This window comes from Paramisgurnus dabryanus, chromosome 8 (genome assembly GCF_030506205.2).
Source record: "Paramisgurnus dabryanus chromosome 8, PD_genome_1.1, whole genome shotgun sequence".
NCBI classification, from domain to species: Eukaryota; Metazoa; Chordata; class Actinopteri; order Cypriniformes; family Cobitidae; genus Paramisgurnus; species Paramisgurnus dabryanus.
Window position 1 is genome coordinate 13,818,400 of NC_133344.1, and position 15,211 is coordinate 13,833,610.

The following is a 15,211-nucleotide window of genomic DNA, read 5'->3' on the forward strand; positions in this document are numbered from 1 at the left end:
ATTCATTCTGGTCAATTCATGGTAATTTTCCAGAATTACTGTGTGAAAGAGACTATTGACTGCCATACTGTAGTACAGTAGGAAAAACTATTACTGTGGACGTAAGGTAGGGCAACTGTGTGCTCACCATCATTTATCAAAATATCTTCTGTTGTGTTCAACAGAATAAAGAAACTCATACAGGTTTAAAACAACATGAGAGTGAGACAATTCTGACATAATTTTATTTTTTGAGTGAACTGTCAAAGTTGTTTGCTTAGCCAAATTGCTCATTAGAACTGACAAGCCAAAGAGAGATCCAAATGCCACACAAATCAGATAAAGTAATAGGACGTATAATTTAAAAGCATGTAAATTAAAATATTAATGCTATTTTCCATGAAATGATAAAGTATTTTTTAATATTAACTAAAATATATGTTGACTATTTTCTTTTCTGTTTAAAACACTTTATTGAGCACATTTTGCAGGTGATATTGAGCATTTTCCTTAGACGTTTCCATGAATGTTGAGATCTTCTATATTGGCGTAATAATCTTCATAATCCTCCAACTTAAAGTATAAATTCAGAGACACAGAGGTGAGATCAGTCAATAACATTGCAGACACTATTTAATGTCAGAAACTGTTAATTCATTAAAATTGTGTAAAGTAATATAATGGTAGGTTTATACTCACAGTGCAGGATTTTCTAAAGACTAAATTGCCCAGGAGACAATAAACAATTGAAGAGGAAGTTAATAAACCATTCAATGAATTTTAAGAAAACAATTTAAGTATAAACTTAATACATTCCTCTGTAACAAAGCACTCGCATAATTTTTTAGTAAATGCCGCAATAGTATGCTTGTCCGGAACGAAGCATTTACATAATTCATCTGGGTAATATACTTATGCCGCAATAGTTAGCATGTCTGGAGCCCGGCGACCATCGACTGCTTCCCGTTGTCAGGAGACATTGGCTCAACTTAGAACTCTCTTCTATGTTACATCATTACTACATTTGCTAGTACGGGTTTATCTTAGCCGCTTTTCTCTGCTTCTTATGTTGTCCGACAATTTTTCTGTGTTTTCTCCTGCTTAATGTAAAGCTGATTTGAAACTTTTAAAGCCATCAATAATGCATTTATAGAGTTTAATAACTGTATTATGAGTCATAATAAGTAACTTATAACATGGTTATAACAATATATAACAAATCCGTTATTTGAAATAGAAAAAAATCTGCATGATTAAGTAAAGTGAACGCATAGGTTAAGGTTTTCCTGCAAATGCTAGGAAATTATGAAGATGTTATCTAAAATACAATGTGAGTTACTTCAATCTACTTTTATACTGTACAATTTTTCTTACAGTTTACAGTTTTAGAGACTGACTGGGTTTACAAATACAATAGGGGCAAAAGTAACGCCGACCAAAGCCCTGATAACATTTGCATTACAAACTATGACAGCATCTTTATCATGCAACCCTTGACAGGTCCGGAAAGCTGATTTGCTGTCATTTTTCTCTCATAACGTGTTGTGTTTCTGGTTTCATGTGTTCAGTACTGATCAATCTACAGTACAGGTTATTTAGTGCTCTAACACATCCTGAAGTTTGAATTCTCTGAGTCACGACAAAAGTAACACTTGTAACTCTTCTCCTGCTATTAATACTGTTGCATTATGTTGGAAATTTATATTGTTCTAATTTGATTTAATTTAATTCATATTTTTTAAACTGTTAAAAAATATTTTCAACAATTCAAGTTTGTACTATCAGGTTGTTTTTGAAACATTTGATAAAACTGAAATTTAAAATGAAAATGTAATTTCACTATTTTTTGCAAAGATAAATGACAAAATATATTTGCAGTTATATATAAACAAGGTCATAGGCATTTATATTTAATACAGACAAGTGTAACAAAAAAAATTATCTTTGTTTTGTTGTGTTATACTTTTGACCCACATGTGTGTTACTTTCGTCCCTGCTGACAGGGTCAAAATAACAATGCGCTACTTATGTTCAAAGTGAAATTATACTGAAGCCGTTTTAGATTTGTTCAAAAATATTGATAGACCACACTTGTGAGTCATTGACAACATCAAAAATATGTATCTGTCTAAAACATTGTCTTTTAAAAGTTTTTCTATAAATTGTACTTTCGCCCTTGCTCTCCCCTACCTCTTTGGTTATTGTATACGGGCCACAGCTGCACGCAAATCATTTGACCTGTGAACATTAAAACATACAATTATATCACTACAAGATAGGTGTATGATATAAGTATGATATTGTATGTTTTTTTATTAACCCAAAACCAAAAAACGTATGGTTTCAAAGAAATTACTATAAGAAATCAGTCACAGATGCAGAATGTCACTCTCTGACCTACGGTCACAGAATTGGTACACAAGCTGCCACTGGGCCGTAACATTTCAAAAATTACACATTTGTACCTAAAGAGTGCATATTAGTACCTCAAAGGTACATATTGGTATCAAATGCATACATAGCTATACCTAAATTGTCCTGCATTTAATGAACTTTTACTTCCAATTCTTTCTGGGAATTTTGGGCAGAAGCAGAGAGAGAGGAGGGTGAAATACAAGGCGTCATCCAACATCTATTTATGAGCATACCTACCTGCACATTTACATTATTGTATATATTTTTTAAAACAGCAGATTTTTTTAAGCAACCCACAAATGTCAGAGCATTTATAGTGCTACTGTTTTAGGTAATGGTTGCTAAGGCCAACAGTGGTTTCTAGGCATGTTCTTATATCGCTATTATTCACAAATTCGTCATAAACATAGCTAACCAGAGCTGAAGTGATGCTGTCACGCTCTCACAAACAATACATTTCAATCATTAGGAAAATATAATGTGATTATATTTTCATAATTATTTTTAAAAGTGATCATCATAAAGCACATGAAATGCAAGACAGTATGAAGTTATACTTGTTCAACGAAACTACATCATATCAGTATATGATCAATTCTTAATTCAGACTTTTCATAAGTAACCCTGATGTAACACACATGTACCTGTTACACTTCTTGTATATGATGACTCCAACAAATATGCAAATGAGAAGCAAAGCAAATGAAGGGGCTAGAATGTAAAGCCCAGTTGTCTTCATGTCAAAGGTCCTCAACTTGGTTTCATTCAGGGAAACAGCTAAAGGAAGTGAAAGACGAAATCATTTATTGGTCATTATGATGTATATATCATGTAAACAGCTACTGCACAAATGTGAATTACATACATTTATTCTGGATTGTGGTCATTGGTTTTGGAGACTCTGTAAAAGAATCTGCAGGCAAAAATATATAAATAATAAGACACAGAGGAATCACACACACTAAAGCAATGTTTCTCAAACCTTTTCTGCAATTTCCCATTTTGAAAGTAGGGAAGGGTTTTCGAGCCCCACCTGTCCTCAATCGCCCCAACAAAATGGTATTCAAATAGGCTTAAGTTTAACTGTTGAAATTTATATTACATTTAACAATTTCAATAGAGAAAAAAATATGCAAATGTATTATCACTTTGCATGAGATAAGACTTTGTTCAAAAGTAAATAATAATAATACAACTTTTGCATTTTTTTCTTTGACAAGTCAACACACTTTTTTGGCTGGCTTTTTGGTTGATGAGTTCCACTGTCTTTCTTGGTTTTCTCAGCTTGTGTCGAATCTCCAGTTTTCTTTTGATTGAGTGTCACAATATATTTATTGTTAACTTTTATACCACTACCGCCTATACCGCCTCTCCACATTAAAGTTTTTGTTCTGCTTAAATTAACATTCTGATGTAAATTCATTCTTGTGGGCAATGGTTTCACGTTACGTTTTCTTCACAGTCTGATTCTGTTTTAAGTTAGGCTTATATTTAAATGTGTCGTTTTGAGTGTATGGTCAATAAATAAAGGAATTAGAGATGTGCACAAAAATGACTAAATTTACTCCAATTTGTCACACTCCACTTGTAATGTTACTATCCCTAACCAGTGGGGCCCGCAGCACACTTTGAGAAACACTGCACTGAAGGAAGTGAAAGATGAAATCATTTATTGGTCATTATGATGTATATATCATGTAAATAGCTACAGGACAAATGTGAAACACTTACATTTATTCTGGACTGGAGTCACTGGTTTTGGAGACTCTATAAAAGAATCTGCAGACAAAAATCTATAAGTAAAAAGACACAGAGGAATCGTAAACATCGTATATGATGTCTTGAAATCACTCACTTTGTACATGTAAGTCGACAGATGCTGTGATTTTCTGTCCAGAAATATTTGTAGTGCAGATTAATTTCTTCCCATCGTCTTTCTTTTCCACCAAAAATGTTATGGTGGAAAATGTGGCCAATTCAAACCCTGTAAGTTGTTTCTTTCCATCTTTGACCGGCATGTTCTCATAGTTCCAGGAGAGGATCGGAGGATTCATCAGGCAGGAATGGTGGACGGTACAAGTGAAGTTCATATCAACACCCTCTATGATATCTGCTGCCTGTTTAGGCTCAATGGTTATATTATAATGGACACCTGAAATTATAAGCAGTTGGCACAAACATCAAACAGTATTTTAAAACTACAAGTAAAGGCAAGTATAGATATATGCTTTAAAAAGCATGTAATTTTTTTACTTACATTCTGCACTTTGTGATTTCGTAGCTCTTGTTGTTATGCCTCCATGATGTGTTACACTACACTCAATATCTAACCGTTCTGCCTTCACAACACCGGTGCGTGTCCGAGTGGTTTTCCATTGACCATTTTCCATACGGACATCATCTATTTGATCAGATCCTTCAATACCCTTCAGAATGATGTTTGGTTTTCTGTATGGACAGGTGTGTAAGGTGTAACACGCTACTGTAATGCTGTCACCGATCTTTGCACCTCCATAAATATTAATGATGGGCTGCTGTGGATTTGCTACAGTAGAGAAAAATGTTACAGTTAGGCAAGCGATGATACAGCTGTAATGACACTTAAAACCAAAATATTAGATTAAAAGAACATGTGAAGTATTAACGTACTGTCAACAATAATCGTGGAGGTGACATCATAAAACTTATAGGTGTTCTTTCCAATATTTTCTGGGTCAATCCATGCATATATTTTTTCTCCATTGTGGGACGGATCCACGCTTTTGATCAGCAGACTACAATCCTGATCTGAGTTTGTAGGCCTATATATATCAGTTTTTCCTTTGAACTTGTCAATAACTTTGTCTGGATACCAGGGATCACAAACTATAGGGTAGCCTTTCGACACATACTGATACCACACAACTCTACGTGGGTTAGTTGGTGGGTATGAAGTGTAAGAGTAAGAGCACGGTATAACCAGACAGGAACCTCTGAGGCCATGAATTTCTGTTGGCATTCTCACTTCCCATGCCAAAGTCTCATACAGCAGAACACCTGTGAGAAAAACATTAGATAATATTAATGTATGTCTGTCTGTCAAACCTGACAATTAAACATTAAGTTCCTGAAGCTCAACCAGAAGAGATTGAAACTTTAAACAAGTTCATTGGTTTGATTTTCAGGGAAGGCAAAACAAATTACTTTTTTTAACTAAGTTAGAGAGAAGCACAGTCATATAATCCAACCAATCAGTGCAAAGAGGTCTCTATATAGCTGTCCCTCACCTTTGTCCGATAACAGTTTTTTGCAACATCTCTCATCCACCAATTTTTATCCCAGTTAAAAGGGGGAAGTAGCCTACTCTGGTTTCGTGCTAAAATTCTGAGAAATGCTGTTGCTGTGTGCTTTTTGAAAAGTGTGTCTCTGTGTGTGTGCTTATGAGTGTGTGTCCATTTGAGTATGTATGTGCATACGTGTGCGTACAGAAAATGCCATCTTCTTGGGCTCAAATTGTTTAAAATGGCTTGAATGTCAACATTTGCAAAATTTAGAAACACATGCAAATGATAAACTTTCTATAGAAATAATTATATATTTCTGAATGATGCGTATTTGGGCGATTACTATTAAACAGATAATGAGAGTTTATCATCCCAGGAAACACCAGTAAATAGTATTGGGTGATATTTCGCCCTATTGTTTATTTTGTGTAATAACTTGACTGTGATTGAGAGTAAGGAATAACATGAATGTCTTGTACTGTCCTTTAATTACTGGGTTTTACCATTAAGGTGCACAGAGTTTGACCTGAATGCTACTGTGAAGTGATTTCACTTAAATGTGTAATAGTATGATACATTTGAGTTGGTGGGAAGATTTCCTATGGAAAGTTTTGTGAGGGCGGAAGTGAAGAAAGTGCGAGATGTTGTGTGTAGGTCTAAGGTGAGACCACATGTATAGGCTTATTCCTCAGAACAAGATTTTTATTGTTTGCTGCTCACCGGATGTCGTGTTTTTTATATGTTGTGTAAAGGCCGCTTTGAGTATTTTTGATAATTGTAGCGAGCACTAAACGAACACAGCTGGTGAAAATAAAACACCTGGAATTTAAAAGTCTGCCAAAGTTATCTTCTTCCTTTATTTCTTTTCCTGGGCCTCTTCAGCAATACACAAAGTACGACACAGGTGATTATAATTTATGCATGAAACTATTTCGTGTCTCTTCTGACTGGGTAGGCCAGCCATCAATCTGGGTGAGCCAGTGCCACCCCGGCCCTTATGTTGTCTTGCCACTGCATTATACAGGTCAAATAAGTATTTGTTGTGATTTTGATAGGCTGTATGGTTGCACTGTATTTTACAGTATGTGTTCTTACCTTGTACATATATGGTAAATAAGTTGTACTTACCGACAAATGTGTGGTACTTACTTTTAGGTATCTACATGGTAGTTAATTGGTATCATTACTGTACTTACCAGTAGTACATACTTGGTAGTTATTATGTAACTCTAAGTAAGTACTGGGTGATAACATATGCATACTTATAGTGTAGGTATACTGTAACTAACGAGAAAAATTACTGTACTTACAAATAAATGTACAATCTAAGTATTTAGTATTTACAGGCAAGTTAGGGTAAAGGACAGGTATTTATAGTGTACATATATGACAACTAATATCAATTACTACTGTACTTACAGTACAAATTGTATATACACAATAAGTGTGTGGTACCTGTAGGCCAGTGTAAGTAAATGACCGGCACATATGGTGTATGTATACTGTAACTAACAAGAAACCCTACTGTACTTACAAATTGTATATAAACGATAAGTGTGTGGTACCTGCAGGCAAGTGTAAGTCATAAGAACAGTAAGGAAACCAGTTAATTACCATGTAGATACCTAAAAGTAAGTACCACACATTTGTCGGTAAGTACGACTTATTTACCATATATGTACAAGGTAAGTACACGTACTGTAAAATAAAGTGCTACCCTGTATATATTGCTTTTAGTAAAAAAAATGCCATTTTGGTTTTATAAACATCACCATGCAGACAAACTTGCTGCTTTTCCGATTTTCATTGTTTTATCAATTAAAGAAAAAAAATCAGCATTTCTTATAAGCCTTATGTTATAATCCAGATGTTTTATTTTACAGAGCAATTTGGTCATATCTTAGTTAAAAACCTTGTCTATAGCATCGCTACAAAGTGTAGAAAAGAAATGCAACAACCAAAGTAGAAAAAATGAGAACATAAATTAAAGGATTAACAATACAATGCACATAGAGTATATGATGGTTACAGCAGGGGCGGTTCTAGGATTTCATTCTTAGGGGGGCTTAGCCCTCAGTGATGATGTGAAGAAAGCATTGTGATGCCTTTTTGCAAACTAGGACCAGTATTATTATTAATAAATTCATGTAGGCTATACATTACTGTTCTATATAGTTCCAAGCCCTTATGATTTTTATTTAACCTAATAAAAAAAACAAAAAAAACCTCTTGTACAGATATAAAGGTATAAAAGTTATTTATCACTATTATTTTATTATTGTGTATCTTGAATTAAAGTTTATGTATATTATATGTATATTCAAAGTTTAATGAATACTAACGATTTATATGATAATTATATTTATACGAGTCAGACTGTACTTTTCGCTTGTAGCATGCATAACCCGATTCATAAACTAACAACAACCTGTACTGATTCTAAATATGACTGTAATAAACCATACATGACCCCTTGTTTATTTTAGGAGCTTACAACTTTTATCATGACTATGAAACTGCTACAATCACTTTATTCATCATCTCTTACCTGTCTCTGACCCCTTCAGTCTCTCTAACTCTTTCTCCACCTGTTTGCTCTCGTTTCCAGCATTTATAAAACGTTATATATCCATCTATAAAACCAAACAAGTCACTGAATGTTGTTTATTGTCACTTATTTGTGTGTTTCATATACAAAATGTGTGAGTGCACTGGGTTTATTACATGTCAGGTGTGTTTGTGTGTGTGTCCGTGCGTAGCTTATGTGTGATGGCGGTGTTTACAGAAATTTCGTGGGTTAAACTCAAAATGATACATTTCTCAATTGCACATTCGAAAACTTAGCATCATATTATTCACAGCTAGTATTACTGTTAACTAGAAAAAGGCAAAAATATAAACCTTGTATTGCAAAATTTGTCATGACGGTAAACTTAATTAAAACGTCACGGCTTCAGTTTGCAAAGCAATTTGAATTAACGTTATAAACGGGGGATAACTAATATTAGCTTATTTAAGACGAAAGAATATTTCTTATATATTTTGCAGACATGACCGCACTCATACAGGCTAGCAAACAAATTAAAACATTAGCGAAAATGCCTTCTGAGCTCCCACCTGGATACTTTATGAAACAATGATTTTAAGTTTGCAGGCAGCTGCCTCTGTGTGTGACGCTTGCGCGCTCCTCCACTACTCCACTGGCGTTTACGACAGTAAATCAAATGCCTCATAAACTCGTAATTCTTTTTCATCTAATTGCCCTGCATTTTGCATTCTTTTAATTATTATCTTCAAATAAATTGTTTTTACAAATAAAAAAAAACTTCAGAAAATATATTTGATAGTTTGGTAGAAAAATTAAGACTAAGGGCTAAGATGACAGATAGGGTGGCTGGAGCCCCCCTAAAAAGGGTCTAGAACCGCCCCTGGGTTACAGCCCTAGTTTAAATTAAGGTAAAATTCAGTGTCTGCCTGTCTGAGACTATAGGGATTAAAATCTACTTTTGAAGATTGTAGAATCAATTACACAGACATATTTATGGCCTAATATTTTTACCTTTCTCAGCCAATTTAACACAAGGTTTTATGTGTTAAACTTTGAAAACTTTCATACATTACAAAAACACTTTGACAATTAACTTTTTAAATAAATAATTAACATTAAACTAAAAAAAGTTAGTAACCTCCACCAAAACCTTTGCTTTCTCAGAGTTCGAGCGTTATGGTTTAAAAAGTCTTTCACTGCAGCTTTTAATATTGATGTTGTGAGCACGGTCTTTCCTGTGACATTGTGCTTCGAACAGAGATATGTCTTGTTCCTTGCACAGGTAAAATAAGAAACAATCTGCGTTTGTTGTCTTGTACATGTGACAACTGTTGCACAGAAAACAAAAACCATAAAATATGGTTGGGATTTTGCATACGTTGATCCTTGCATAGTTCATGAAATTGCGTCGTAACGCACATAGCACGCTTGTGAGAAATGAAAAATGAATGCCTAAAGCCTTAACCCTCACTGCAAGGAATAAAAGTATGAGTTCAGTTCAAATTCATCAGGGCCCTCAATGGGGCGAGGCCCCCACGCAGTGGTGTTCACTATGCCAGTGACTTTAACAGAATCTCTTGCCCCATAAAATGAATGAAGAGAAGTAAAGTGACACAGTACCTTGAAAAAGTAGATATAGCAGTCCTTTCATCACTGGATCACAATACTGCTTCTTATATAGAAAAATCTCACTTATAAACTGCAAACAAGCTCAAATGTTAAAGAATATCCCAAACAAGAGCACTGAATAAGAACCACATCAAACAATATAAAATAAAAGAAAGTTCTTTTACTCAGCAGAAGAAGAATGATGTGTTTTTTATAAGTTTCAATAGTGTAGTGCTCTGATGTTCACACCCACCTTCTAAAGGATTTCCTTTTCTGTGGTTTACGGGGGCGATTATGATTTTTATTTTAGGTAGCTTCAGACTCCAAATGCAGGTATAATAAAAATAATAAGTAAATGAAATAAAAAATGTAGAACCCTCTGAGGTCTAAGGGTTTTTCTTTAGGGCCCTGGAGAAGTTTTGACATGCACTGACATTTGTGCTTTTTTTAGCTGCATTGAAAAAAAATGATTCATTGAATTTAATCAATTTTTTTAAGGTAAGTGGTTGAAATCAATTTATTTAAGCTACATTTAAAGAAATAAGATTAGTAAAGTAAAATAAAATATAAAACTTTTGTTTAAATGTAGCTTAAATAAATTGATTGCAACCACTTACATTATAAAAATTGATTAAATTCAATGAATATTTTTTTTTCAGTGTGCTTAAAAACATAATAATGGCAAACTGTGTTCAGCACAAACTGGGCTACTATATTAGGTGAGCAACATCTATGTATACGCAAGATATATGTGAATAAACAAGGTTTCAGATGTGTTGTTTGCAATCACGTCTTTTATAAGAATACAAAGCGCGTTAAATATGAGGCATTGTGTGTGCGTTTGGCAGTCGCGTCACACTGTCTGACGGAAGCACAAAGAAAACACTGCGTATATGGAGAGAACTTTTAGTTACAGGTACTTCACTGAGGGAGAGAGAACAGAACGCGCATCGTGTTTATTTTGTTGATTTTGCGAAAAGCACAGCATTCTGTTTTTATTGAGAGTGGACAGAAAAAAATTAACGTTTTAAATAATGTATAATTCATATCTGTATGTCCAAAATCAGCAGAGTAATCTAAGTCTCTTTGCATAGAGACTGAAATATAAAGAGTTTGCGGTGCCCAAGCAGCGGTCGACCTCGGAGTGTTAACATGAAATGTTGAAATTTAAACTTTTCTGCCAACTTTCTATCCCGCTGCAGACATCGCTGAGTCATCGCAGCCCCCCATTTCTGGAGAAAATTCGGCCACAGTCATCTGTACAGTACACCCGGCCTGTGGACCACCTGGAATTTAAAAGGCTGTAAATCTAGACACAAACGAGTGATCCTCACATTGCTATTTTTCATGTGATGGTGCCACCACAGAGGGCCTGATGGCCAAGCATTCTTTCTCAGTGGTGCAGTACTTCTCTTCGAGAGCTCACATAATCTACAGCACCGGCTTACTCTCCTCACTCTCTATCTCCTGAGACAGGACTGCACCCAGCATCCTGTCCAACACATCAATCTGCAACAAGAAATGGGGAGAACATTCAGGACAGTATAAAAGTGGTCTGCCACACGGAGCAGCCTTCACTTGGGTAAAAGCCTGCTGACACTGCTTCGTCCACTGGACCGGGTCTAGAGCTTCCTTTTTAGTGAGATCAGTCAAGGAGCTGATGAGGTCTGAATAATTAGGCAAAAACCTTCTATAATATCCTGTCAGCGCCAAAATCCTATTTGGTCTTAGGTCTCAGACTCCAACTTGTCAATTTGGGGACGCACCTGGCCATGACCCAAGTGGAAACCGAGATACTTGACCTCCACATGTCCAACCGCACACTTCTTTGGGTTGGCCGTAAGTCCTTCTTAGCACTCGCAGGACAACCCTCAGATGCTCATTGCAATAAATAATGATGTCATCTAAGTAGGCAGTAGCATGTGGCCGCAGAATATGGTCCATGAGATGCTGAAACGTGTCTGGTGCCCCAAACAACCCGAACGGAAGCGTGACAAATTGGTGTAATCCAAATGGGGTTGTAAAAGCAGTTATTCCTTTAAAGACACCGTTGATAAGGGGATCTGCCAGCACCCTTTAGTTATATCCAGTGTCAAATAAAAGCAAGCTGTGCCTAGCCAGTAAGGCAGCATTGGATATGCGTCAAATTTCCACACAGAACAGAATGGAGCCTTCCATTTTAGGAACCAAAACTATCAGGCTTGCCCAATCGCTGCAGGACTCTTCTTTTACCCCCATGTTGAGCATCGCCTCTTAATCAGCCCGTACCACTGTTTTCTCATGTTCAGGCAAAGAATACAGCTGGCTGTGCATAATAACGCCTGGCTCTGTCTTGAAATGATGCCTCCGGCCCAAGATCATCTTCTCCACTGACCAACGTTGCCAGCAACACTGATTCAGCCTCGCTCCATTTTTTAAGGAGATTGAGGTGGTATATCTGATGTGTCCCTTCGTTATCGGTTCAGACGACCTCATAATCGAGATAATCAAATACAAGCAGTTTTTTTCCCGGTGCATATTTGCATGGGAGGGTCCCCCTGTTGTACAGCCGGCTTTGCTTTTCTGGGCCTGTAACATCCATAGATAGCCACCCAAAGTATGGAGTTTTGTTCTCAGATCCAGGATGTATTGAATTTACTTTTTGCCTTCAAAAGGCCCATCCTCACAAGCCTCTCTCACAACATCTAATATCTCTCTGGGTTGACGACCGTATAGAAGCTAGAAGGGGGAAAACCCTGTGGGACCTCCCGCACAGTGAACAAGAGAGGTTCCAGCCATTTATCCTGGCAATAAATGGGGCGGCAGTGGCTCAGTGGTTCATGTAGGTAATAATACGTGAACTTATACGTTTCTTTATCTGTGATTCGTAAAATAAGTTTTGTGCAGCTACACTGAAGGATTTGTGAAGATGAAACATTTATGTTGTATTTAAAGCAGGGGTAGGCAATTCTGGTCCTGGAGGACCACAGTCCTGCAGAGTTTAACTCCAACCCTGATTTAAAGGGAAATAAAAAAAATCATCTCTTCATCTGTGACTTGAAATTTACTGATACATCTGTGTGGATAATTTCTACAACTACAAATTCCACTGTCATGGGTGTGCAGGTGTTTTGCACCAAAAATGCCTTCATCCACTCTTACCTTTCCAACACCCACATTGAACAAGTCGATTGGATGAAAACTACTGTAATACAAAATAAACAAGAAAGAAAGAAAGAAAGAAAGAAATGCTTTAATGGATAGAGAAAGAGAGCTAGTTCTGATTTCCAGTCCCGCTAAATTACCCTAAAATGTTTTGATGTTTAACAAACACCTCACCCATCACACCAATGTGTCTGTGCAACACTATCACTTGGAAAGTAAAGCCACCCAAACCTGGCATAGTAGTTCCCAATTTTGCTATTTTTGATAATCTTCTCTTGTGTTTTGCTGTGCTATCAGAAACTCTACTGTAGACAAAAACTTTTAATAATATTTTATTTCATATCCTCTAGAGGGCAGCACACTCTCAGAAACAAAGGTACAAAAGCGGTCACTGGGGCAGTACCATTATAAAAAGTCACAAAAAAAGTGTCTACTACAAGGGGAAGAAACTGAATTGCTATCATCCGGAGAAAACAATATATAAAGGCATAAGTGCAAAATCTTCTCTTACAATAAGATAAAAATTCTTGTCCTCTGATTATTTATATTTAATTCTCAGGTTAGAAATGTTTGAAACAGCACTAGAAATGTTTTTATATTTACAATGATACATCATTTATATACTTAAAGGGATAGTTCATACACAAATGAAACTTCTGCCATCATTTTCCCACCCTCATTCTTCATACAGTTTTCATCATACTGTTAAACACAACAGAAGATATTTTGATAAATGATGGTAAACACACACTTGACTGCCAAAGTAAGAAAAAAACAAGGAAATCAATGGGTAACATGCTTACAAGCATTTATCAAAATATCTAGAATAAAGACATAAACAACAGAAGAGTGAGTAAATGATGACAGATTTTTTTGTTTTTGGGTGAACCCTTTAAGCGAAAAGTTGTTTGCTTGTGCCGAGTTCAGACTGCACGATTTTAGCCTCGATTTTGACTCGCCAACAGGTTCTGAGAAATCGCAACAAATGCCTGAAACCACAGGCAACTCTGTGCTCGTGCATGCGATTGACAATCACACAGTGTGAATTATCAAACACACGATCTGAGAGAATCGCCGACAAGTCGCCCATGAGATATCTGGCATGCTAGATATCTGGACCAGTATGCAATTCAAAATCATGCTGTGTGAATGTGTTTTGACTGAAAATAACATTGGCGATGACCTACAGCCAATGAGAGAGCAACATACCGGTATAGGGCAGCTAGAAGTTCAGGGAGGAGTTATCTGCAAGCATGGCTTTGGATCAGAAAAAGGGCTTCTTCTCTTCTTTTCACTGCAAATGAGTGTACTTGCAATTTGTATGGAAAGTTTCTTGCGGGGTACCATTTTTAATAATAATCCCAGTGTCACGTGAGAACTCTGGTCTTGCATGTGTGACCTTGTGTTGTTTCCCTGTCACTTCTTGCGTGCGTTTGGTTTTGAGGCGTGGAGTTTGCGGACCGGGTCAACGTTGTCTGTGATTATTCCTATGGTGAAGTCATGCTGTGTGAAACCTGGTGTGCCTCATACATCTTGAAAAGTGAAGCCTCTGGCTCTTTGATCGCATCCTGTTGGCTGGTTGCAATACAAGTCATAAACCCCACTCTCTCCATGCATATGAACGGGACTCGCCTCTAAAAAAAAAATATTTACACTTCCAATAAAATTTTCTGAAAGATGGTTTTAGTCTTTTAAGGTAGTTGTTATCATGCTGATATATGTTCAATTGTTCATTTTTGTGATAAGTTTCATTTTAGCTACTAATTTGATGCTAAAGAAATGGGGCGTGTCATTATGATTGGCGTGGTTGAATTTGACCCCATGCATTTGGGCGGAAGTTTGATACCGCGGCTCCGCCTCTGGCTCCACACACGATTCCTTCTGCGCATGCCCTGGCTCCAAATTGACGTTTTTACGTAACATGGCAGCGCCCATGGTCGGACATTTTTTGCTTCAATTCATTACAATTGATTTTTTTACAGTCTATGTGTGAAACCCACTGTCACCGATCCATTGTGCAGTGTCAACACACCAGCGACTGAACCCTACCCCAGATGCGGTGTGAAAAGATCTGTGACTCGACTACTTTGAAAATCGTGCAGTCTGAACTCAACATTAATGACAACCTTGCTCATTAGACCTGAAAAGCCAGAGAGAGATCCAGATGCCACACAAATTAGACAAAGTTACATTAAGTATAATATGTATAAAAGCATGTGAATTAAAATATTGATGCTATTTTTCCATGACATAC

The 15,211-nt window shown here is 36.4% G+C and overlaps 1 protein-coding gene across 1 annotated transcript; it reads right to left on the bottom strand.

Annotated features, from left to right (window-relative positions):
- Window positions 1-256: 256 nt before the first annotated feature.
- LOC135770343 (uncharacterized) lies at window positions 257-4,913 on the bottom strand. Its single transcript, XM_065280056.2, has 8 exons — window positions 4,652-4,913; window positions 4,250-4,546; window positions 4,126-4,173; window positions 3,260-3,307; window positions 3,039-3,171; window positions 2,170-2,217; window positions 679-698; window positions 257-552 (listed from the first exon to the last, which is right to left on the bottom strand). The coding sequence occupies exons 1-6, from the start codon at window positions 4,782-4,784 to the stop codon at window positions 2,178-2,180; spliced, it is 699 nt and encodes a 232-aa protein (XP_065136128.1). The 5' UTR covers window positions 4,785-4,913; the 3' UTR covers window positions 257-552; window positions 679-698; window positions 2,170-2,177.
- Between the last annotated feature and the right edge of the window lie 10,298 nt (window positions 4,914-15,211).